The 23,821-nt window shown below is 40.6% G+C and overlaps 1 protein-coding gene across 1 annotated transcript; it reads left to right on the forward strand.

Moving 5' to 3' along the window:
• The first annotated feature begins 22,491 nt into the window (after positions 1 to 22,491).
• LOC138868974 (uncharacterized) lies at positions 22,492 to 22,872 on the forward strand. Its single transcript, XM_070146557.1, has 2 exons — positions 22,492 to 22,593; positions 22,654 to 22,872. Exons 1-2 carry the CDS (start codon positions 22,492 to 22,494, stop codon positions 22,870 to 22,872), a joined length of 321 nt encoding a protein of 106 aa, XP_070002658.1.
• Positions 22,873 to 23,821: the final 949 nt, after the last annotated feature.

The following is a 23,821-nucleotide window of genomic DNA, read 5'->3' on the forward strand; positions in this document are numbered from 1 at the left end:
AAGAATGAACCCTGGCCTGGCAATTTTCTTTAAAATGCCCATTGTTCCCATAGTGGGTATATAGCCAGTTATCTGGTACAGTGACATACTTGCTGTGAGGGTTGTAGGGAATTTTCTCCCTATAGAACCCAATGCCCTGCTTGTTCCCACTATTGTTAAGATACAAGGAAGTGACAGCATCTGAGGACCAGGTCCATTTCAGAGATTTCACAAGATCATTTCTTACTTTCTCCAATTCAGCTTGAAGTTGCTAATTCTTCTCAAGTTCACTACAAAGACTATTTTTCACAACAGTTAACTCCTTTTCAAGCATGATGTGCGTCTCACTGGCTACTTCATTCCCTTTCCCAAGACTAACATTCCTATGTTCTCTATTGAGTCCCTCAATGGTTTCCTCCCTTTTCAGTAGATGCAACCTTTTCTTTAAGGTGTGTTTCTCATTGTTAAGGCCTTCTATTGTTTCTTTTAGATCAACTACTACTACCATCAGATTGTCTCTCTCATTTTCAACACTAGTTATTCTTTCATTCAAGGCTTCCTTTTCTTTTTCAAGATTAGCTATGGTCTCATTTAAGTCGACTACCCAGACCACTGGATCATCTCTAGATTGCTCTGCCTCTCCTAGTTCTATGGTCAAGATTTCCTTATCGTTTATAAGGCTATAATAGGCATCAATTAGGACATTAGATAAAGACCTTAGCTTCTTAGAAGAATAGGATTTCAGATTTCTCTGAACATCCATGAAGTTTACCTCATCGTCTTCATCTTCTTCTTCATCATCATCTGACTGAGCCATCAGCGCGAACAGTGAATCGTACTTCATTGCTTCAATTTCCACTGCCATCAAGGAACTGTTTTCTGCATCTGATTCCCTTTCGGATTCACACGAGGAGTCTCCCAAAGCAGTAAGAGCCTACTTAACAATATTATCTGCAGCACTTTTTCGATTGAATTTTTTATCTAGAACCAGGTTCCTTTTTCCTGCTTTGTCAGAATTTTGCTTGTATTGTTCCTGTTTTGCAAGTGGGCAGTCTTTGATGAAATGCCCTGACTTTCCACATCTGTGACAGAGATCGTTGTTCCTTGTTTTACTTGAACTGCCCCACTTTGGTATACCACCATTTATTCGAACCATTTATTGAAATCTCTTAGTAAGATAGGCCATGTCACTATCTTCATCACTTAAATCACTGCTTTCAGCCTTAAGCACCAGGTTCTTTTCCTACTTGGGCTCTCTTCTTTCACTGTATTTGTTTCTTTTCATCTCGTATGTCTTCAGATTACCCATCAACGCATCCATAGTCAGAGTCTATAGATCTTTAGCTTCAGTGATGGCATTTAACTTACTTTCCCAAGAACCAAGTAGAACACTGAGGATTTTTCTTACAAGCTTATTTCTGGGAATGACATCTCTAAGTTAATGTAGCTCATTTATGATGGAGGTGAATCTGGTGTGCATATCTTGTATGGATTCATCATCCTTCATCCTGAAGAGCTCATATTCAGTGGTGAGCATGTTGGTCTTGGATTGTTTGACCTGAGTAGTTCCTTCGTTTGCGGTTTGTATAGCTTCCCATATTCCTTTGGAAGTATCACAAACTGATACTCTGTTGTACTCATCAGGTCCTATGCCACACATCAAAATTTTCTTGGCACGATAGTTTTTTTCTACAACTTTTCTGTCAATATCGTTGTACTCTTTTCTCCCTTTGGGCACCATTGGTCCTGTTTCTTCAAGCTTCTTCATGGGAACATGTGGACCATCACAAATGATGTCCCATAGCTCTGAATCTTCTGCTATCATAAAATCATGCATACGAGTCTTCCACCAGCCATAGTATTGGCCATTGATGTCTATAGGTTGATTGTCCTTCTTCAAAGTTTGGTGGAGCAGCCATTGAGGATTCTTCCTAGGAGTTATCCTGATAGGAGGAACCCGCTCTGATACCAATTGTTAATTTATATGAGTCCACCAAATGATAGACTACCTGGTCCTCTATGAGATGATTCTTAGAATGCAGTAAAGACAGAAGGTAAAGAAGGAAAGAGATTTTCTACGTGGAAAAATCCCACACAAAGGGATCAAAAAATCACGACCTACTCTTGTAGGCTTTTAACTCTACTAACTTGGAATCTCCCTATTACAAGCCACTTTGCAAAAACCCTATTGCAAAGACTTCAAACTAACTTGTAATGCAACCACCTCAAGCCACTCTATAACTATCCTAGTTACAAAGGCGTTAAACTTATGACTATCCTTAGTCACAACATAAACTTAGAAGTTTACGAATTTTGGTTTGTTTCTAAGACAACGCTTCCAAGAAAGCAAACTAGGAATTACAATGATGAACAAATAAGAAGATTATAACTCAACTAAGAATATACATAAATTCATTTAGAAACTGATCCTTAGTGGAGTTGTCTTCTTTTTCTTGACACACCAGTGACTTCAATGCCGAATGAATACTTTGTTCTTGAGAGAATATCACTGAATGCACAAAGAATGGTGTGTCTTGCACCAGGTTGTTTTATCACAAAAGTTAGCACAATGGATAGTGATGTCAACTCTTGGTGTACGCTTCTTCCCAATGAGAAGTGACTACTGTACTATCTGCACAGCCAGGGCAGTTGCATTCCAGCTGGATAGTGGACTCTGTACTTTTGTCAGGACACACCAACGGACCAGGTCCTAGTTGTGTTCCTCTTCTATGACAGTAGCTAGATGGTCACTTTCTTTTGCTACATTCTAGCAGTATATTTGACTTGTACTTCTGTCAGAGAACCCAAAGGGAGCAGGTCCCTGTTGTGTTTCTCTTTATATTGATTTCGTACAATCACTGACTTGTGCTTGTGTCGGAGAACCCTAAGGGAACAGGTCACCAGGTCCCTATTGTGTTCCTCCTTGTGGTCGTTCATCCATTTGCTAATTTTCAGACTTCGACTAGGTCACATGAAATGTATACCCTGTGGGACGGATTCTCTATCTGGTTCTTCACGACAAGTTTGTTAGATCATCAAAACATAAGAAGCATAATGCCAAGACATTGAAAACCCATCAATTTCCCCCTTTTTGATGATGACAAACTTAGGCATGGTCAGTATTTGTTTAGAGCAGAAAGAACCAGATGAGATGCAGAACTATACGAAGTTCCCCCTTAATCTCAGATCTCCCTCCTTTATGATTTTCCCTCAACTACACACACAAAGCATATTACCCCTCACTCACCTCTCACACTTCTTCTTTCCCCCTTTTTGCATCATTAAAAAGAATAGGTAAGCAGCATAAAGAAGAGCACGAGCAAGTAATAAGCATAAAGAAGTCTAACGCATCTAGCTCATGCCACATATGTGCACACAACATGACATAAAAGAGAAGCCAGAGGAACACAGTATTGTACAGGTAAAGAAAGGGGAGCTGTTTTATTAATATTTACATTGGATTGATCAAGTCAGGAGAAGTAATGGTTATGTTCAACATCCATCACAAAAACAAGCAAACAAAAGTAAAATAGCAGCCACAGGATTTTAGAGCAAAAATAGCTTGACACTAAGAGGATCCTAGGGGACACTAAAGGAAGAAGGCTTGGAGGAAGAGACAACAATGGTTTTGAGAACCAGGTCTAGTCTAGCATTTGCTGACAGTTGTTCTTCAAGTAATTGAGACCGAAGTCTATCATTTTCCTTTGTCAGTTGTGCAACTTCCTCATTGATAGAATCAGGTCCTTTAGCTGCCTGACTGAGCTGAGTTTCCAATGTGGCATTTTGAGCCCTCAGCCTTCTAATTTCCTCAAAAGCTGAATTTTGAGCGTTGATCAACTGAGAAATGGTCGAGATGCTTCCACCAACTCTTTCTACACATTCACATTCTTCTACAATGGTCCTAGAGAAGGTCTTCTGGCGTGTGCCTACTTTGGGATTCCCCGAGGGGACCTTGTAGAATCTAAACACCTGAGTGAGGAGAAATCCATAAGGTAACCCATGATTTCCACCATTAAAGTTTGCCAACTTTTTCATATGATCTATCATGATTGCTGGCAAATTGATTGGGACAAACTCATCAAGCACTTCCATTAGAACCATATCAAATTTTGTAGCAATAGATCGCCTCTCAGAACGAGGTAAGAGCACTTTATTAACCAGTTCAAAGAGAAGCTGATACTCAGGAAGCAATACCTTCTTGTGCACCTGTTCGCCCTGTTGAATAGCTTGCTCTTTCATGATAGCTCTCCTAAACATCTCCCCATAGACACCCTTAACTAACGACATACCTTTACACGGAATTCTGAGAACCTTTACAAATGTTGAAGCGTTGAGAACAATGTCTATTCCATTTACGAGCGCACATATATGATCCCCCTCAATAGTGAAAAGAGATGCATAAAAAGTTTGTACTGCTTCTTCGTACACCAGAGGCATGCACCTTTCAAACAAGTGTTCCTATTGTTGAAATTCCACAATCTCCAGAATTTATCTCAAGCCTGCCATTTCCAAAATTGCTGGATCAAATGTACGACCCCACAACACTTTCTAAGTTCTTAATCTCTGCTGCCAAAGACCACCATCACAGGGCATGGACCTTACTGAACCAGGTTCTTTAATAGTTTCCCTTTTTTGTTTGCTAGGCCCTTAGGCATACTTTCCTTTCCAGTACGTATCTCCATAATATTGTCCTCAGACACGACTAGCTCAATTTGACTTCATTTAGACTTGCTGCTGTACTTCACGGATGACCCTTTCTATTCTTCAACAGTTTCATCGGAGGCCTTTTCCATAGACTTTTGGACTATCATAGATTGTTGTACTAAGGAACCAGGTTCCCTGGAAGCATCTTTGTCTATCCGGTTTACTGACACACTCCTGATGAAATCCCTTGGATTCATTTTCTACTTCTTCCTTGTCTTGACACTCCTCTTACTTTTCTGCAATGAGGATTCAAAACTCTCTTGCTATTGTGACCAGATAATGGGTGATTTGGAGGAAGAATCTAAGAGCTCGGAGTGAACCGGAGGTGCAACAGTGAGTTTGCATGGAAGAGAATCAGGTTCATCAAAAAGCTTTTCTGAGAATATCTCATGAGCCAAGGACTCGAGGAGTGCTGTGGTTCTTACATCTCCTAGGAATGGAATTTCTTCCCTTAGTACTCAGATGAGAGATATGCTCCTTCATTCATCAGACTCTCAACAGCTATAGCCGTGATATTATGTGTTGCTTCCTTTTCTGGTGACTCCTTGAGAGTCACTAAGTCCAACATAGAGGAGTTCAGATACTGGTAAGGATCATCCTCAGGGGCTTCTGACACTTGAGGAGTAAAACCTACTAAGTGTTCTTTGATGAGATCATAGGAGTGACTAGACATAGTGTTACACTCCATGTTTTCATACATGAAAATACACCATGAGTAAATTGATATAAGCTCGTGAATGAGATTATTATTGAGTTTTTAAGTATTATGTTATTTCAAACAATTTATAAGTAAATTCGTGAAGGTGAGAGGGTAAGCAAATCAAAGAAAATGAATTTTCGTCCAAGTTTGGCATGTTGGGATAGAATTCGGGCCGAGCGTTAATACTCGATATTTATGGACTAGTGTCATGCGAGCTACCACATAACCAAAATAGTAAGGCATATAAGGTATGTGAAAAGTAAGTAATATTTTAAGTAAGTAGGAATAATTCTTAATTTTGCGAGTAATTGATTAATTACCGGGTAACGGAACATTACCTAATTAATTGAGGATATATTTGGATAAGATTAACCAAGTAAATTAATCTAACTAAGTAATTTTGGATAAATTTTGAGAAAAAAAATGTGGCAGCCCATTTATATAATATTATGACTCTTATATAGTGCTTGACAGGTGGCAAATATTTAGTATATTATGAGACATTAGTCATCAAAGTGGGCCAACTCAATTTGACAAAGAAATAAACTTCTTTCAGTCCCAAAATGAAAAAAACGGGAAGTGCATGTTAGGTAGGCAGGGAATATTTAACAAGAATTCAACCAAAATTTACACCAAGACTTATCCAAATTCTTGAAAATCATATTATACCATATCAAGTGTCGTTTTCAAGCTTTTAAGCTTCTTGTCTTTGTTCTTTACTGAATAATTTCAAAAGCAAGCATACTTTTAAGGGAGTTATTACAGAATCTTCAACCAAATTCATACGTTATTTCTTACACTACAAATTCCTACGTGACTTCTTCAACCAACGAGATCTTTTTTAGCACATTAGTCACGTGAGATTTTGTGATACTAAGAGAGTATGGTACAACCTTTTTCAAGAATATCATACGTATTTTTTCCCACTCCAGGTATGTTAAGGTTATTACTTCTTTCTTTTGGCATGATCCATACGATACGAACGGAACGTACAAATGCACAAATTCCATGAGTGACTCTATTCATAGAAGTATTAGAGATATCTGTGTTCTTAAATTTCCGTGTGTTATAATGTCTTATCATCTGTTCATGGGTCTCAGAAAAATACGAAAGTTGAAAAGAGTTTACTTTATGATATTACTCAGAGACAAAATGGTCTTATGACATTCCGAATGATTTTATTAATGTACTTTTATGCACTGCATTCATGTGTACTGACCCATGACCAGATGGCGTTATATACGCATATATTTGTAAATATATGTATATGGGATATGGGAAAAGGTTACGACGTTATATACGCATCACCACCTGATCAGCTGGTATATGACGATGATGTTGCCCATAGTGGCTGAAATATGATTCAAACGGCGTTATATACGCATATGTATGTATGTACTCAAACGGCGTTATATATGCGTATATATGTAAATATATGTATATGGGATATGGGAAAGGTTATGGCGTTATATACGTACCACCACCTGATCAGCTGGTATACAATGATGATTTGCCCACAGTGGCCGGTATGATATAATGGAATGCCCTCAGAGGATGATGATGTTATGAAACATGTACCTATGCACGACATGACATTCATATGCACATGCATGACGCTAAAAGTTATTTATGATCTACAAAGTTATTCATACTTACAGGTTGAGTCATGTACTCTATATTTCTGCCATGTCTCTTATGTATTTATTTATGTGCCTTACATACTCGGTACATTATTCGTAATGACGTCCCTTTTGCCTGGGGACGCTGCGTTTCATGCCCGCAGGTCCCGATAGACAGGTCGAGAGCCCTCCAAGTAGGCTATCATCTCAGTGGAAGATGTTGGTGTGCTCCATTTGCTTCGGAGTTGCTCGTTTGGTTAGTATGATTTAGACATGTATTGTTTGGTATGGCGGGACTCTATCCTGACCTTTATGACATTTATGTATTCTTAGAGGCTTGTAGACATATGTCTTGTACGTGAAGGATTGTACAACCTTGTCGGCCTATGTTTTGAGTTTATAAATGATTATGTTGGCCTATTAGGCCTGTATGTCACGTGTATATGATGATGTAATAAGAAAGATACGTTACATTGGTACTCGGTTGAGTAAGGTACCGGGTGCCCGTCGCGGCCCAACGGTTTGGGTTGTGACACATAGGGTTCTCAAAATGATGGTAGACAAGGTTTATCAGAAATGGGAAAACTGTAGGAGTGGAGGAGGAACCAGGAGTGGGTAAGGTGGTGGAAGGCGTGAAATAGTGATGCTCTGGGGATGATTTCAAGGATAATAACAAAGTGGGAGCGGTGTTAATGGTGGGAGAATGAGATGATTGTTTGATCACCATTAGATGAGTACTTGGTAGACGAGTAGAGAGAGAAAGAAAGAGATGAGGAGAAAATCTCAGCTATACAAAGCAGATATAGGTTCATGACTTGCCATGAGAGAGGAAGAAAGTTTTATTGGAAGAAGGGCTAATGATGAGAGGAGAAATAAATAGGTTCTGAATAGTTCTGAAAACGGCTGTAGATTTTTGGGGAAGTGTTACCGTGCAGAGGGGATGAAAGGATTCCAAAGACAAGACATGACACGCAGACTTTGAAAAGTCGGATGATGTGGCAGTTGAGTTAATTTTGTTAAACACAATTTTTTTGTTTTTTTGTTTTGCAGAATAAGCACATTACTACTAACCTGAGGTACATGAACCTGATGCCAGAACATTTCCTTTTTTGAAAAATGTTTTAGTAGCTCCTCTCTCGCAGTTCATAACTGTACCTTTAGCTTTTATGATCGTCATGTGTGTTTACCTACAATGGTATTGATGTGAGTTAGGCTTGGTCAGAAAACACGTTAGCTACCTTTACCTAATGGTGTCTTTCATAGCAAACTGATGTAGGATCAGGTTCTTCATTAGACTCTTGTAACCCCATCTTCACCTTGATTGATCTAGAATATTCTCTACTCGAGGCTTGATGCAGATATCTGGAATTTGGTCTTCTTTTCTGCAATACTTTCCACAGATCAATCCCTTCTTCATATTGTCCCTCAGAAGATGATCTCACCCTTCAATGTGCTTGATCCTCTTGTTTTTGAAATTCTTCTTCAGTTGTTGATGAGGCCATTGAGTTTTGCTTCCTTGTCTCCCAAAGGATGAGGCATGAATCATGGCAAGTAGACCGTTCCAAAAGTGCTTTTCTTTTCCATAGAAAAAACTGCATAGTTAACATCATCATACCCCATAGGATTAAAACCACTGTCACCTAAGGGGTAACATAGGACCAAGTCCTGAGTTCCTTTAAGGTATTTCAAACTTTTTGTAGGCAGGGTTCAAGTAGGATTCCTATGGACTTACACTTTGGATTCTATTCTGGAGTGGGGATACATAAGGGGCAAAAAAAAGAAAGTTACACGCTTATCTAACTCTAAAATAGAAGAGAGTGATTGACTTGTCACGCAGATGAGAGCCTTTGGTTTTCCAATTTGAGACAAAAGTTTAATTGAAGAGGGAGGTTTGGCGGTTAATTTGATTTCACACACTTTGTGTTCTATTGCTTGTGAAGTGCCATGGGCTGCGTCTCTATTCTTCCTTTAGCTTCAGTGGTAGTAAATGACGTACCAGGTTCCTTGTGAGACGTGGAGGATGATGTTGCGTTTTCTTTCACCAGTCTCCTTCATCTTACTCACTTTATCATCCTCCCTATTTGAAGTCTCAGATATTTCCCAGGGACCAGAGTTGATTGATCATCCCCTTTTCTTTCCTAGCTAGAGGAGATGTCTTGTTGAATACCCTATGAGCACCTCCTACCATTTAGTGTGCCCTTTGTTGGAGACTTTGAGGCCTTGTTTTGTGGATTGTACCCCAGAAAGATTCCTTCGCTTGTCTTGTGCATTGAGCTTTCCAAGCTGATCCTTTATGTTTTCAAGAACAAGGCATTTTCTTCCATTTGGCAGCTCCTAGTGGGTTTTGATTCAGGGGGGACCTGGTCAAACACCTACTCACCAAGTAGAAGGCAGTATTCACTGCTTTTGCCCAGAATTTCTTGGCTATTCCATCGGCGATGAGCACTGTCCATGCATCATTTTCCAGTTCTGTTCTTTCTTTCAGCAACACCATTTTGCTGTGGAGTCCTTGATGTTGAGAAATTGTGCGTGATCCCTTCTTCTCCCTCCTCATTTGGTTTGTGAACTCATGTCCAGGTGACACTTGAGTTTGGCATACTACGGACCAGGTCCTGCTGAGTTAATTTATTCGGAGGTGAGAAGCTTGCATATACCAATCCTTCATGCCAAGGTTTCGACTTCACTCATCTCACACTACCAACTTGTGGAGATTTATAATTAATTGGAGTGGATGTTCTTGTTTCCTTTGTCCACTAAGACCATTGTTGATACCCAATTTTTTTCTATATATTTTTCATATGCAAAATACTTTCAAAATAGCATATGTATGCATATATAAGCATGTCCAAGTGTTTCATTATTTTTCCAATTTTTAAAAGATTTTTAAATCAATTTATCGCCTTATTTTATCAGGAAAAAAAAAACAATTATTTCCCAAATTATCATTTTTTGGTAGCTCCTTTATTGTATTCTCATACTTATACCAAAATATAGCTAAGGTAATTTTTGCACATTTTTTTACAAATTTATTGAGTATTTTTAAAATTAAATTGCCCATAATTGCAATTTTAGCCTATTTTAAGAGTTATTGCGTTTATAATTACAAATTTGATCCCAGTATTTTTAATTTAATATTTGTGTATTATTAATTAATTTAGTACCTTTAATTTGTTTTCAAAAATCATTTTACTATTTTTATAAAATAAAAAGGGAAAAAGTGGCTATTTAATACTAGCCCTAACTATTTCGATTTTAGCCTAAATTAACCCCCCTAAATAAACCATAATTTCAATTTCAAATGGACCAACCCAATTCCTAGACTACTCGGGCCTGATCCAATTAAGTTCAACCCGCCCGACCCCCATTAAATCCAGGACATTGATCAAAATGATCAACGGCCACAATCCCTCATTTCCTTTTTAATCCACCAACACCCCTTAACCCTAAATCATTTCACCTAACCAGCCACCTCTGAACTCTCAAACTCTCTCAAACTCTCTCGAACATTCCCAAAAACCCTAACCGCCTCTTACCACTGCCTCCACCTTGAAACCCACCGGAAATCATGGCTTCTCAGGCTGTGGGAGTCTCATAACCACCTCCCCTTGCTTCCACACACCTAATACCTGAAGATTCGAGGCCTGACCTCAAAGGTTTGCACCCAGACCTCTGCCGACTCGAGGTTCCACGGTTATCTCCGGCCTTGATCTGGCCTACCTTGGTGGTTTGAGCCTGATTCTGACCTCTTCGACTCAGATCGGTGACCTTGCAAAGCCTATCTCACTTCTAGGGTTCTTATGAAACCCTAACCCTTCGATGTTTTCTCCGATTTCTTTAGATCTATTGTGTTTTGTGCTCTCCTTGAGTTTTCAAATGATTTCTCTAACTTTTTTTTCAAAACCGCTTCGTTTCCGATCTAGGGTTTTCTGAAAATGCTTAAGTGTTTCTCTGACTTTCTCTCCTTTGTCTTTTGTGTTTATTTGCCTCTACTGTGTTCTTATGTTTTCTTCTACCTTGTATGTTCTTCTACTGAGTTTTTACACCCCGTTCTTGTATGTTCTTTTACTGAGTTTTTACACTCTGTTCTTGTATGCTCTTCTACTGAGGTTTTACACTCCGTTCTTGTATGTTCTTTTACTGAGTTTTATATACTCCATGATTGTATGTTCTTCTACCATGTTTTCCATACTATGCTCTCATATGATTTTCTACTATGCTCTTACATTTTTGTCTTCTACTATGTTCTAGCATGTTTCTTCTACTATATTTTCCTGCTAAGTTCTTAAGTTTACTTATTTTCTTTCTATTGAGCCTTGTTTAAGCTTCTTCTAGAAAACCTCTTAAGCATGCTTCTTCTACTGTTCTTATCAGTATTTTCCATCCTTCTACTCTGTTTGCATGTTACTTTGCTATCATGTTTTCTCATGAATGTCTGTTGATGAAAGAAGCATGCAAGAGGTTTCAGTTCTGAAACCTCTGAGCCTGTTTCGACTACTTGCCTTCTATGTACTTGATTCAAGGTGAAAACCCTAGAATTTAGGGGTTCCGCCAAGTTTGATTTTACGATTTGGCTAAACTAGGGGTCTTATTTCAAAACCCCCAACTCTTTCAGACCAATTCCTTGTTTTCATATGATTCTGAACTTTTTACTGAACCCTTCTACTTTGAATTTTTCTACTAATGTTACAGTGACATGACAATCTTTTCTTTCATGCTTAACATGTTCGTATGCTCCTTATATATAATAGACTTCCATTTAAAGTGGATTTTAAATTTGTGACTAGTTCATACGTCCCTCTGAATATGGTTTGACTGATTCCCTTTCCATTTTTTACTGATTTCCCTTAAGTTAAAAACCTTTCCTATCTTTTTGACTCGGTTCATTCATACAAAATCCCCCGACTGTTGATTTACTGGCTGTTAATTGATTTCCTTACCTTATTTATAAGAACCGTGTATTTCAAAAACTCTGTCCTTAAATAACTTTTATGTATTCACCCCTAATTTCCTACTTTGCACAAAATGTTTAATCAATTCCTTTCCTTAAATGGTTTTACTCGTTTTTGAATCTGAATCCCTTAATTAAGGGAAACCCTGTGTAATTGATTGACAATAAGTTTTCAAACTATTTTCTTACCTTATTTCTGCATACTTTCTACACTATAAAAGGCACGACCCTTTTCACAAACACACACTTCAGACTTCACAATTTCACAATCACTTCTGAACTCACACTTATAGTATTCTGTCTTCCTATCTGCACTTTGGCTTTTACAAGACTACTGCTTTTTATACTTATTTCTTCGAACCTGGTATGTCCTAATTTAAGTTTCAGCATCACCCCAATGTGTTTACTTACAGTCTTTGCATCCATGTCTACTTTATTGTTTTTTGTAGAGTTCGACATTTAGCTTAGTATGCCTATGTTTTACTGCCTGTTTCTGTTGTGAATCTTTGCTCCCTATCCCATTACTCCTATGTGTTTGTAAATGGTGGCTTAGGACATGGCAATATGAGTTGTTGTCCATGAACTGAGCTTTGAACCAATGGGGTCTTAACCTCTAAACAGACTGGAGGGTGTGCCAGCATATCCCATTGCTGGGTATGTCCGTCAGCCTGCTCTTCTTGTGCTCTCGCAATCCCCCATTCCCTATATCCCTATGTGTACTGTTTCCCTTCCCTTTTTCCGCTTTCAGAATTTTGCACTTGCACTCTCTCCTAGTCTTTAAGTTCCGCCCCCCTCTTGTGAGCCTTGCCTTGGGACTTTGAGTTCCCTCTGAACTTGGACACCTGAGGGCTGGCCCTTCCACTCTACACTTTGGCTTAATATGGCGATACATTTGGGTGTAAGCACTACCAGAGATCTTATGAAACTCTTAGGGAACTCTGACACACCCAAGTGGCAGAAAGGCTTTGAAACATGATCTTTGGAGTTGGTTTACTTCATACTTCAGACAGGAAGTCTGAATTAGGCTCTCCTTGGTTGTACTTTTTAATTTCTGATGTATTTTTCCTTTACTTTACTTTTTATAGGTTGTAATAACTTTGTAATAAAACTCTCGGTGATGGCTAGTGAAAAGGGAGGGGTAACCATGCATGTAAAAAAGGGTAGATAACTTGCCTATAAGATTCCTGCATTTTTCATATAGCTACAATGCTTATAAGATTTCTGCATTTTTCATATAGCTACCATGCCTATTAGATTTCTGCATTCTCATTTAGTTACCACGTCTATAGGAACTTCAGCATTCTCATTTAGATACCATGACTATAGGGACCCTGCACTTTCATGTAGATATCGTGACTTCTGCATATGCATGGAGAGAATATGTCTATAGGTTCTGAAAATCAACTACAATTAGATGTCATGCCTATAGGGTTTTTGCATTCTTATTATGTCCAAAAGGTTTTTTTTAAAAAAAATCAACAACGCATAGAAAGCATGCCTATAGGAAATATCAACCAAGTTTGAAACGTTCCACTCGCTAATAAGTCTAAAACTATTAACAACAATGTCTAATGTCCGCAGAATTTATGATATTTTGTCAAAACTCGTCTTTCCTGAATAACTGATAAACTTTTCTAAAATTAGTATGCTTCACCTTTTCTGAAATTTGTAGATATCATGCCTATAGGTTTTCGTCTAACACTTAGGCAAGCCATAGGACAGTTTATAAACTGAATCAGATTTTATTAACTACAACCAGCAGGCAGGCCTGATTCGGGCTTCTTAACTGAAATATGCAATAAACCAGTCTGCCCCAACTTTTAAATCAGATCCTAATCAGTACGTGTAAGACATGCTAAACTATATGCTTTTCTTTGATTTAAGGAGGTATATTTGAGCCTTATTTGTTTATGTGCTTCCCCATACTTGCTATATATATGTTTCTGCTTGTCGCCTTAGTATTTTTACCTTTGAAACCACAAATAAACCCGACTTCTCCTCCCTTTTAGGAATAGTAGTCCCAAGTACCTTCGGGGTTGATGGGATTGGGGCGGGTAATAGCATGCAATAAGTAAGTGAGACCATTCCGCGCTTTAATACCTCAACGAGGCGGGAAATGGTAGATATGGATATGATTACCAGGCGATAACATCACCTGTAGCCCCTCACTGAAGAGTGATTACCAGATGTTGTGTGGGGTGATCCATATTATTAATAAACCTAGGACCCCCCTTTCCGTTGTTTTCGTTGTTTCTTTTAAATCTTTTTATACCATTTTTAAGAAAAACAACTCTTTTTAGTTCCCTTTTCTTACTTTTGTTTATTTGTAACCATTACGTAAAAATCCCCTCTTATTTGAAGCCTTTATTTGCCTATGTGTTATTTGCACTTAAGTCACAACAATAGTTTGGCCGGGAACCACACTAGTGGATCCTGAGGGGTGCCTAACACTTTCCCCTTGGGATAATTTCAAGCCCTTACCCAATCTCTGGATACTCAAAACAAACCCCTCCTAGTGTCCGAATGCACTTTAATCATTAGGTGGTGACTCTTCAATTCAAAACCCAATTCCCGAATGGGACGAGTTGTCTCCCAAATGTCACAAACCCGATTTTCGTGAGAAAAAGGGGGGCGCGACAGCGTGGCGACTCTGATGGGGATATCTTTTAGGCTTCTACCATTTCAAGCTATTACTGTGACTTTACATTTCTTATGTGCCTTATTTGTTTAATACCTTTAAGCATTAAATTCTCTCTTCTACTACAAAAACTAACTTGTCTCTTGTTTCTTTCCCTTGTTTCTTTCAATAGCTTTCCTTTACTGCACTCCTTTATTACTGTTTTAAATTTTTGTAATTATTACTTTATGAACGTGCAAATACGTGACGACTTGTTTTAATTATTGCATATGCATGTTCCCAACATCATATTCCACTCGTGCCAAACAAATACCATAGTGGTTGCGCTCTTCCTATATTATCACCCTTTAAATTCGGCAAAGGCGTATTTGCAGTAAAACCAGTCGATCAACGGTGTAGTAGACGGTTCCGTGCCTTTCCCTCTTGAGTTGTCTGCTCAAGGGTACCAGTCTAAAACCCCGTAGAAACCTTACTCTGTTTAAACTGTGCATGCATCATGGTCAAACCTAGCTGCGTCAGTTATGTTGTCTGCATAATGACTCATTAATATAGCCTTGTCCAAAGTCCACTGAGTTTCCCAAAAACCCAAACGGACACTATCATGTTTTGTGTATTTATTTGGAGAACTAAATGCTTTTATGCCAATTATTGGTACTTAATAATCGAGTCTGGTGGGGATAAGGGCCTAACCCTTTTGTCTTGCAGAAACATGAGGCACGAAGTCCCCAGATCGACATGGTCACAAACATCCACCCAAGGTTGCTAAGCTGGTGGGAGGATCTTCATTCCAGTGATCAGACTCTTGTCTGGAAATACCTAGGAAATCTACCTTCCCTCTTGGAGGTACAACCCGACAACAAAATCATAGAAGCTGCTACTCTGTTCTGGGATTGTGATAGGTCTATGTTTCGCTTCGGAGAGATTAAGATGACACCCCTGCTAGAGGAAATAGGAGGATTGGCTGGTATACCATGGGAGACCCCGGGTTTGTTAATGCCGGAAAATCACAAGGGTAGAGGTTTTCTTAAAATGATGGGCCTAAAGAAGAATCCAGACTTGACATGTTTGAATGAGTCCTACATTCCCTTTGATTATTTGTACGAGAAGTACGGTCACAGCAAATCCTACCGTACATATCCGGATGAGTTCGCCCTTACAGCGTTGGGGCATATTTACCGAAGTGTCTTTGTCTTCATGTTCTACTTCTTGGGGATGATATTGTTTCCAATGAAGAAGGCAAGGATCCATACCAGGCTAGCCATAGTCACCAAAACTTTGATGAAGGGAATTGGTGGACAACCATTTAGCATAGTGCCCATGATCATCGCAGAGATATACCGAGCCTTGGAAAAGTGTCAACAAGGAGCCCCACACTTTGAGGGCTGCAACTTGGTACTCCAGCTCTGGCTCATGGAGCATCTTCAAAGGAATGAATATCGACAAGAGATTCAGCGTAGAGACTGGGATGATCATATAGACTTCCATCAACCAAGGAGAATGAACTACATGCCCAACATGTTTGCTCAACCAGAATATGCCAAGGGGTGGGTGGAGATGTTTGAAAATCTAACTGAGGATCAAATACAATGGATGTTCGAGTGGTTCCCTACTGAAGAGTTCATCGCCCGATCCAGGGATGCACCATTTCTAATACTGATCAATTTGAGAGGAACCTACCCTTATGTCCCTCTCCGAGTTATGAGACAGGCTGGTAGGAAGTAGGTTATACCAAGGGTCGACAAGATGAGTCACTTCCGGGCCGACTTCCAAGCTGATGACGGTCCTTATAAGTGCCAAGCTCAGCATATGTGGCATTGCAAAATCATCATGGGAAAAGATACTATCGAACCAGACAGATACCATGCTGGCTGCACCCCACACTATTCAGGTTGGCTGGAGGATAATCACAATGATCTGGGCCAACCCGGGTTTGTTCGAGGTCATAAAATCATCGATAAAAAGGCTAAAACACAGATCAAATACAACCCACTGCGCAAGAGGATTCAGGAATGAGACAGCGAGCACCGTGAGATTCAAGAAGCCCACCAAAAACTGATTGAAGAGTGGAAAGACATGGCTGTCAGTGCCAACAAGAGATTAGGATACCTGGAACGAGGTTTAGTTGAGCTGGAAAGGAAGTTTCTCAAGAGGATCGAGGACTGCCAAAATGCTGAAGGAAACGAGGGTGGACACCTGGCTAGAGCCTACCTGCTATTGGGACTTCGTGAGCTGGTGAAGTTGTTCGATGGAGCCAAAGATGCCGAGTCTAGGGAAGGTCCTTGTGGGACCAAATAGATATGAGTTTTCTTTTACTTTATGAAATGTAATAAGGCCAATGGCCACTAGTGACATTTTATTCCTTGTTATTTGTATAATTTTGGGATTCGTCTACTTTTATCAATAAAATGAGGCATTTAGCATTCTAAGTTCTCCAAATCAATTTGTTGCTAGGCATACCTCGGGCACAACGAGGCTCCCAAATTAGGACGTGATTTACATTCTTGCACTATGTGTTTAAATATCGCAACACTTTCTTATAATCCTCACTGACTTGTTACCTTTTTGTTTTTACTTTTTGTTTATTTACTCCCCTCCCTAAAGGTTAGTTCATGCACTCTGGCATCGTCATCATATTCCACAAGATCAAAGGGCCCTCCACCCACTCCTCCTCCTAGTCCTATAATAAGCAGAAATAAAGGAAAGATGGAAGATTTGAACAACACAAGAAAGGAAAACTCAACTGAACGGGTAGAGGTCACTCATGGTGCTCAGGTCTCCAAAGAAAGTGCGTCCCAACATCGAGCAGAAACTGGTGAAATTTCAGGAGGAACTTGATCAGGTTCGAAATCTGACAAACTTGTCATTTTCCCTCACCACTCAAGATATCAATTTTCCAAATGCTCAGAACCCCACGTCTCCACAAAACATCCCAAAACCACAAAACCATCCCGCTCCTCACCACCACTGCAATACTTGCCACACTCCACTACTCATCCCAGAACCTCTAAATTCCATAAATGACCATTTCCACCATAACACCCCCATCTATGTGGAAGCCATGCCACCCTCCACCCAACCTGTCTCAAGCACACCCGAATCTGATTATAAAGACTCACTCATCAGGAACCTTGCTGCGGAACTCAAGAGATTGACTAGTCGAATTCAGGGTGTCGAAGGAAGTAAGAGGATTGAAGGGTTGAACTACAAAGATCTTTACATACAATTGAATGTCGAACTTCCTGAGGGGTACAAACCTCCTAAGTTTGAGATGTTTGATGGTACAGGGGATCTGAGAGTCCACTTGAGAACATACTGCGATAAGCTGGTCGGAGTAGGAAAAGACAAAAGGATTTGCATGAAGCTTTTCATGAGGAGTCTGAAGGGAGATGCTCTGTCTTGGTACATTAGCCAAGACCCGAAGAAATGGTCGAACTAGGTGAGTATGGCGTCCGACTTTATGGACAGGTTCAGGTTCAACATAGAAAATGCACCAGATGTGTTCTACATCCAGAACTTAAAGAAGAAGCCCCCGGAAACATTCTGCGAGTATGCCACTCACTGGAGATAAGAAGCTGCTAAGGTCAGACCTGCTTTAGAAGAAGAACAAATGAACAAGTTTTTCGTCCGGGCTCAAGACCCGCAGTACTATAAAAGGCTGATGTTGATTGAGAGCCATAAATTTTCCAACATTATCAAGCTAGGGGAAAGGATCGAGGAAGGCATCAAAAGTGGTATGGTTACAAACTTTGAAGCTTTTCAAGCTACCAAAAAGGCTTTAAGTCTGGTGGTGCGTCCAAGAAAAGGGACGTAGGTGCCGTAGTGGTTGCACAAAGAGACAAATCCCTATCAAATACCAAGCCTATCTGATACCTCCACTCACATATCAGCCTACCCCGAATTACCAAGCACCGTCACCCTCTTACTAAGCTCCATCACCTACTTACCAATCACCCCCACCTCCTACATATCAACCTACTTCACCTAGATATTCCCAACCCGCACATATCTACCAAGCCTATAATGCTCAGCCATCCCACTATCAATCACCTCCCACACGTCAAAACTTTCCTAGACCACGACCAAATTTCGACGGCAGGCCCCCCAAATAGTATACCTCCATTGCTGAACCGATTGACCAATTGTATGAAAGGCTCAAAGCTGTTGGTTATGCCACCCCTATCCCTGCTATAACCCCTAAAAACCCTTCTTAGTAGGTCAATCCAAATAAATCCTGTGCATACAATTCTGACATGAAGGGACATACCATTGATGAATGCCGCTCTTTGAAAGATAAGATCCAAACTCTAATCGATAACAAGATCATTGTAGCAAAGGAGCCTACTCTGAATGTCTGCAACAACCCTCTACCGGACCATAAGGGTGGAGGTGTTCACATGATTGAAATAGAGGATGATTGGGATCCTAGTGGATCGATCGATGTAATCACAGAAGGTGACAAGCCAAAGAAGCTGATAGTCACCCTCAATCCGATCGTAGTCCAGACTCAGTCTTCTAGGGATGCCGAGGTAAACATGTCGGTACCACTTGAATTTGAAGCACCACCCCCTATAAATATGCCAACACCAATTGAAGTCGGGTTTGGGTCTCCAGCAAACGCACCGTTTGAAGTTGTGGTTTTACCCTCCAAAATATATGCTCCGTTCGGAGTAAAGGTGCCTATCCCAGTAACAATGTCAATCGTAACACCATTCCATACAAATGACATACCTTGGGATTACACAGTCGAGGCAAGAAGGAAAGGGAAAGCTAAATTCGGGGAAACAGTTGCGGCACAGGGTATGACAAGAACCGACAGGGTTTATACTTTGGAGCATTTAGCTGAGTCAAGTAAGCAGGCCTCTGGTCAGCCGACCATCACAAAAATCGGGCCCGATGATCTCTAGAGAAAGATACATGCCAAGGAATGCTCAGTCATTGATCAGCTAAACAAAACACCGGCACAAATTTCTATCCTAGCTTTGCTGCAAAGTTCTGACGTACATAAGAATGCCTTGGTGAAGGTGCTGAGTGAGTCATATGTACCAAGCAACATCACCGATAGAGAAATGGAAAACATGGTAGGGAAGGAATTGGAAAGTCACAAGATCATTTTTCATGAAGATAAGCTGCCACCAGAAAGGTTGAGTCACAACAAAATGTTGCACATCGCCGTGCAATGCGAAGATTATTTTATCACTAGGGTCCTGATTGATGGAGGGTCCAGCCTCAATATTTGTCCATTGGTAACACTCAGAACATTGGGAAAGGGTATGCATGATATCAAGGACAAGGCCATCAACGTCAAAGCTTTCGATGGTTCCCAAAGATCCACCATTGCGGAAATCAGCCTGTGTTTGCAAATGGGGCCTACTTGATTAGACATTGATTTTCAGGTTATAGACGTGCTGGCATCTTACAACTTGCTGTTGGGACTGCCATGGATAAATGCCGCTGGGGCCGTAGCATCGACACTGCATCAGGCGGTGAAATTTGAGTGCAACCACCAAGAGGTGATCATTCACGGCGATGGTAGCAATCTCATATACAGTCACCAAACCATCCTAGCGATTGGAGGGAGGAGAAAGATAGGCGGGGAAACCTATCACCACATTGAGCGAGTCAATGCCGTTGATAAAGACAAATGGTGGGTCAACGAAATTGAAAGCATATTGAACTGGAGCGGATATGAGCCTGGTAAGGGACTTGGAAAGAACCTCCAAGGAATCACCAATCCTATAAACTGAAGAAATATGGCACCACTTTTGGTTTGGGATATGAGTATACTTGGGAGGAATTCAACAACTGGTCGCCACTATGGCGTGGTCTATACTACCCGCTGGAGCAGCCAATACCACATTTGGAGTAGACTTTCCAGCCGGTCGATGTTATCTATGGGTCGGAAGAAGAGGAAGCACTGGCAGCAGTAAGGAATTTTTTCTTAAAAGATGATGACATGGATTGTTGTGTCATTTTCGAGGAGAAGGGGGAGGAAGGCCCTTCCATATAGGCCATAAGCCGAGGAGGATGCCTGAACAATTGGACCATCTGAAATAACAGAGCTCGAAAAGCCTCAGGCATTACTATTGCCTCTCTTGATGAACCAATGGCTGTGACATGCAATGAGACAACACAACAAATGTATAAAGATTCAGAGGAAGATGACATACCGAAGGAGATTGTTAAAGAAGTCGAGAATTTTGAGAACAGACCTAAATCCAACCTGGACGAGACCGAGATTGTTAACCTGGGAGATGCAAAAAATATCAAGGAAACTTGGATCAACGTTCATTTGTCACCGTTTGAAAAGGAAGAGTACACAGAATTTCTAAGGGAATATGAGGTCATATTCGCCTTTTCATATGATGACATGGCTGGTTTGAGCACATCTATTATGGCCCACAAACTACCAACTGATCCAACATGTCCACCAGCAAAATAGAAGCTCAGAAATTTTAAACTCGACATGAGTCTGAAAATCAAGGAAGAAGTCACTAAGCAGGTCAAAGCTAAGGTTCTCAGGGTAGTAGAATATCCGACATGGTTAAGCAATATTGTGCCGGTGCCGAAGAAGGATGGGAAGGTCAGAGTTTGTGTCGACTACCGAGATCTCAATCGGGCCAGTCCAAAGGACGACTTCCCCTTTCCGAACATACACATCCTGATAGACAATTGCGCTAAGTATGAGTTGCAATCATTTGTAGATTGCTTCGCTAGATATCATCGGATCTGGATGGACGAAGAAGATGCTGGAAAAACGGCTTTCATTACGACGTGAGGGATGTACTGCTACAAGATGATGTCATTCGGGTTAAAGAATGCAGGGGCCACCTACATGAGGGCCATGACTACTATCTTCCATGATATTATACACAAGGAAATTGAGGTGTATGTAGATGATGTCATCATAAAGTCCAAGAAAGCCACTGACCACATATAAGATTTGAGGAAGTTCTTCAACAGACTGAGAAGATACAACCTGAAACTGAATCCCGCAAAATGTGCATTTGGGGTTCTTGCCAGAAAACTACTTGGGTTCATTGTGAGTCGTCGAGGGATAGAATTGGATCCATATAAGGTCAAATCTATTCAAGAACTACCACCGCCAAAGAACAAGAAGGACGTAATGAGCTTCCTTAGAAGACTTAACTACATCAGCCGGTTCATAGCACAATCTACGGTCATTTGTGAGCCGATCTTTAAGATGTTGAAGAAGGACACCGCTACCACATGGACTGATGATTGCCAAAAAGCTTTTGATAGAATCAAGGAATACCTATCAACACCACCAGTCTTAGTTCTGCCTGAGCCGGGTAGACCTCTATTACTCTACCTTGTAGTATTGAATGGAGCGTTCGGTTGTGTTCTGGGGAAGCATGATGAAACAGGGAGGAAGGAGCAGGCCATCTATTACCTCAATAAAAAGTTCACCCCGTACGAGGCTCAGTATTATCTGTTAGAGCGCACCTGTTTTGCTTTGACTTGGGTAGCTCAGAAGTTGAGGCACTACTTCTGTGCCTATACTACATATCTCATATCAAGAATGGATCCCTTGAAGTACATCTTTCAGAAGCCCATGCCCACTGGCAAGATGGCCAAGTGGCAAATCCTGTTGAGTGAATTTGACATTGTCTACGTGACTCAGAAAGCAATCAAAGGACAGGCACTAGCAGATCACCTTGCTGAAAATCCCGTGGACGGAGAATACGAACCCCTGAAAACATATTTTCCTAATGAATAGGTATCATTCATAGGAGAAGACATTGCAGAATCCTATGACGGTTGGAGAATGTTCTTCGATCGAGCAGCAAATTTCAAAGGAGTTGGCATAGGAGCGGTCCTTGTATCAAAAACCGGTCAGCATTATCCTGTGTCTTCCAAACTCAGGTTCCCCTGTACCAACAATATGGCTGAGTATGAAGCCTGCATCATAGGCCTCAAGATGGACATTGACATGAACATCCAAGAGTTGCTAGTAATTGGGGATTCAAACTTGCTTATACATCAGGTCTGAGAAGAATGGGCGACCAAGAACTCCAAGATACTCCCTTATCTGCATCATATGTAGGAGTTGAGAAAGAGGTTCACAAAGACAGTATTCCAGCATGTTCCCAGGGTCCAGAATGAATTCTCCGATGCACTAGCTACCCTATCATCCATGATACAACATCCAAACAAGAATTTTATTGATCCCATTCCGGTAAAGATCTATGATCAGCCCGCTTATTGTGCTCATGTCAAAGAAGAAACAGACGGAAAGCCTTGGTTTCATGATATCAAGGAATAATTGGCAAAAAGAGAATACCCATAGCTCGCAAACGCTATTCAGAAGCGCACGCTTCGGAGGTTATCCAACAATTTCTTTCACAGCGGAGGAATCCTGTACATGAGGACTCATGATTTGGGATTATTAAGGTGTGTCGATGCAAAGGAAGCATACAGGCTATTAGAGGAAATTCATGCAGGGACCTGTGGTCCATATATGAACGACTTTGTTTTAGCAAAGAAAATACTCCGAGCTGGTTACTTTTGGATGACTATGGAAACAAACTGCATCCAGTATGTACGAAAGTGCCACTGCTGCCAGATATATGTAGACATGATAAAGGTGCCTCCAAATGAGCTTAATGCAACAAGCTTGTCGTGGCCGTTCCCCGCCTGGAGAATGGATGTTATTGGACCAATCGAACCTGCCACATCAAACGGGCACAGGTTTATCCTAGTAGCAATGATTATTTCACCGAATGGATTGAAGCAGCATCTTATAGGGCAGTAACTAAGAAAGTCGTGGAGGATTTTGTCCGCGATCGTATCATGTGTCGATTCGGAATTCAAGAGTCAATCATTACTGATAATGGCTCCAACCTCAACAGTGATTTGATAAAATCCATGTGTGAAACCTTCAAGATCAAACACAAGAATTCTACAGCCTACATACCTCAGATGAACGGAGCCGTAGAGCGCTAACAAGAATATCAATAAGATACTAAGAAAAATAATAGAGAAGAATAAGCAGTGGCATGAGAAGCTATCATTTGCTTTATTGGGATACTGTACCACAGTCCGCACATCAACAGGGGCAACCCCCTACATGCTAGTATATGGTACAGAAGTGGTCATTCCCACCGAAGTGGAAGTCCCTTCCTTAAGGATCATACAGGAAGCAGAACTCGACGATGCAGAGTGGGTGAAGAGTCGGGCAACTGGCTCTTATAGATGGAAAAATAATGAATGCA

The sequence above is a fragment of the Nicotiana sylvestris genome, chromosome 5 (assembly GCF_000393655.2).
Source record: "Nicotiana sylvestris chromosome 5, ASM39365v2, whole genome shotgun sequence".
NCBI classification, from domain to species: domain Eukaryota; kingdom Viridiplantae; phylum Streptophyta; class Magnoliopsida; order Solanales; family Solanaceae; genus Nicotiana; species Nicotiana sylvestris.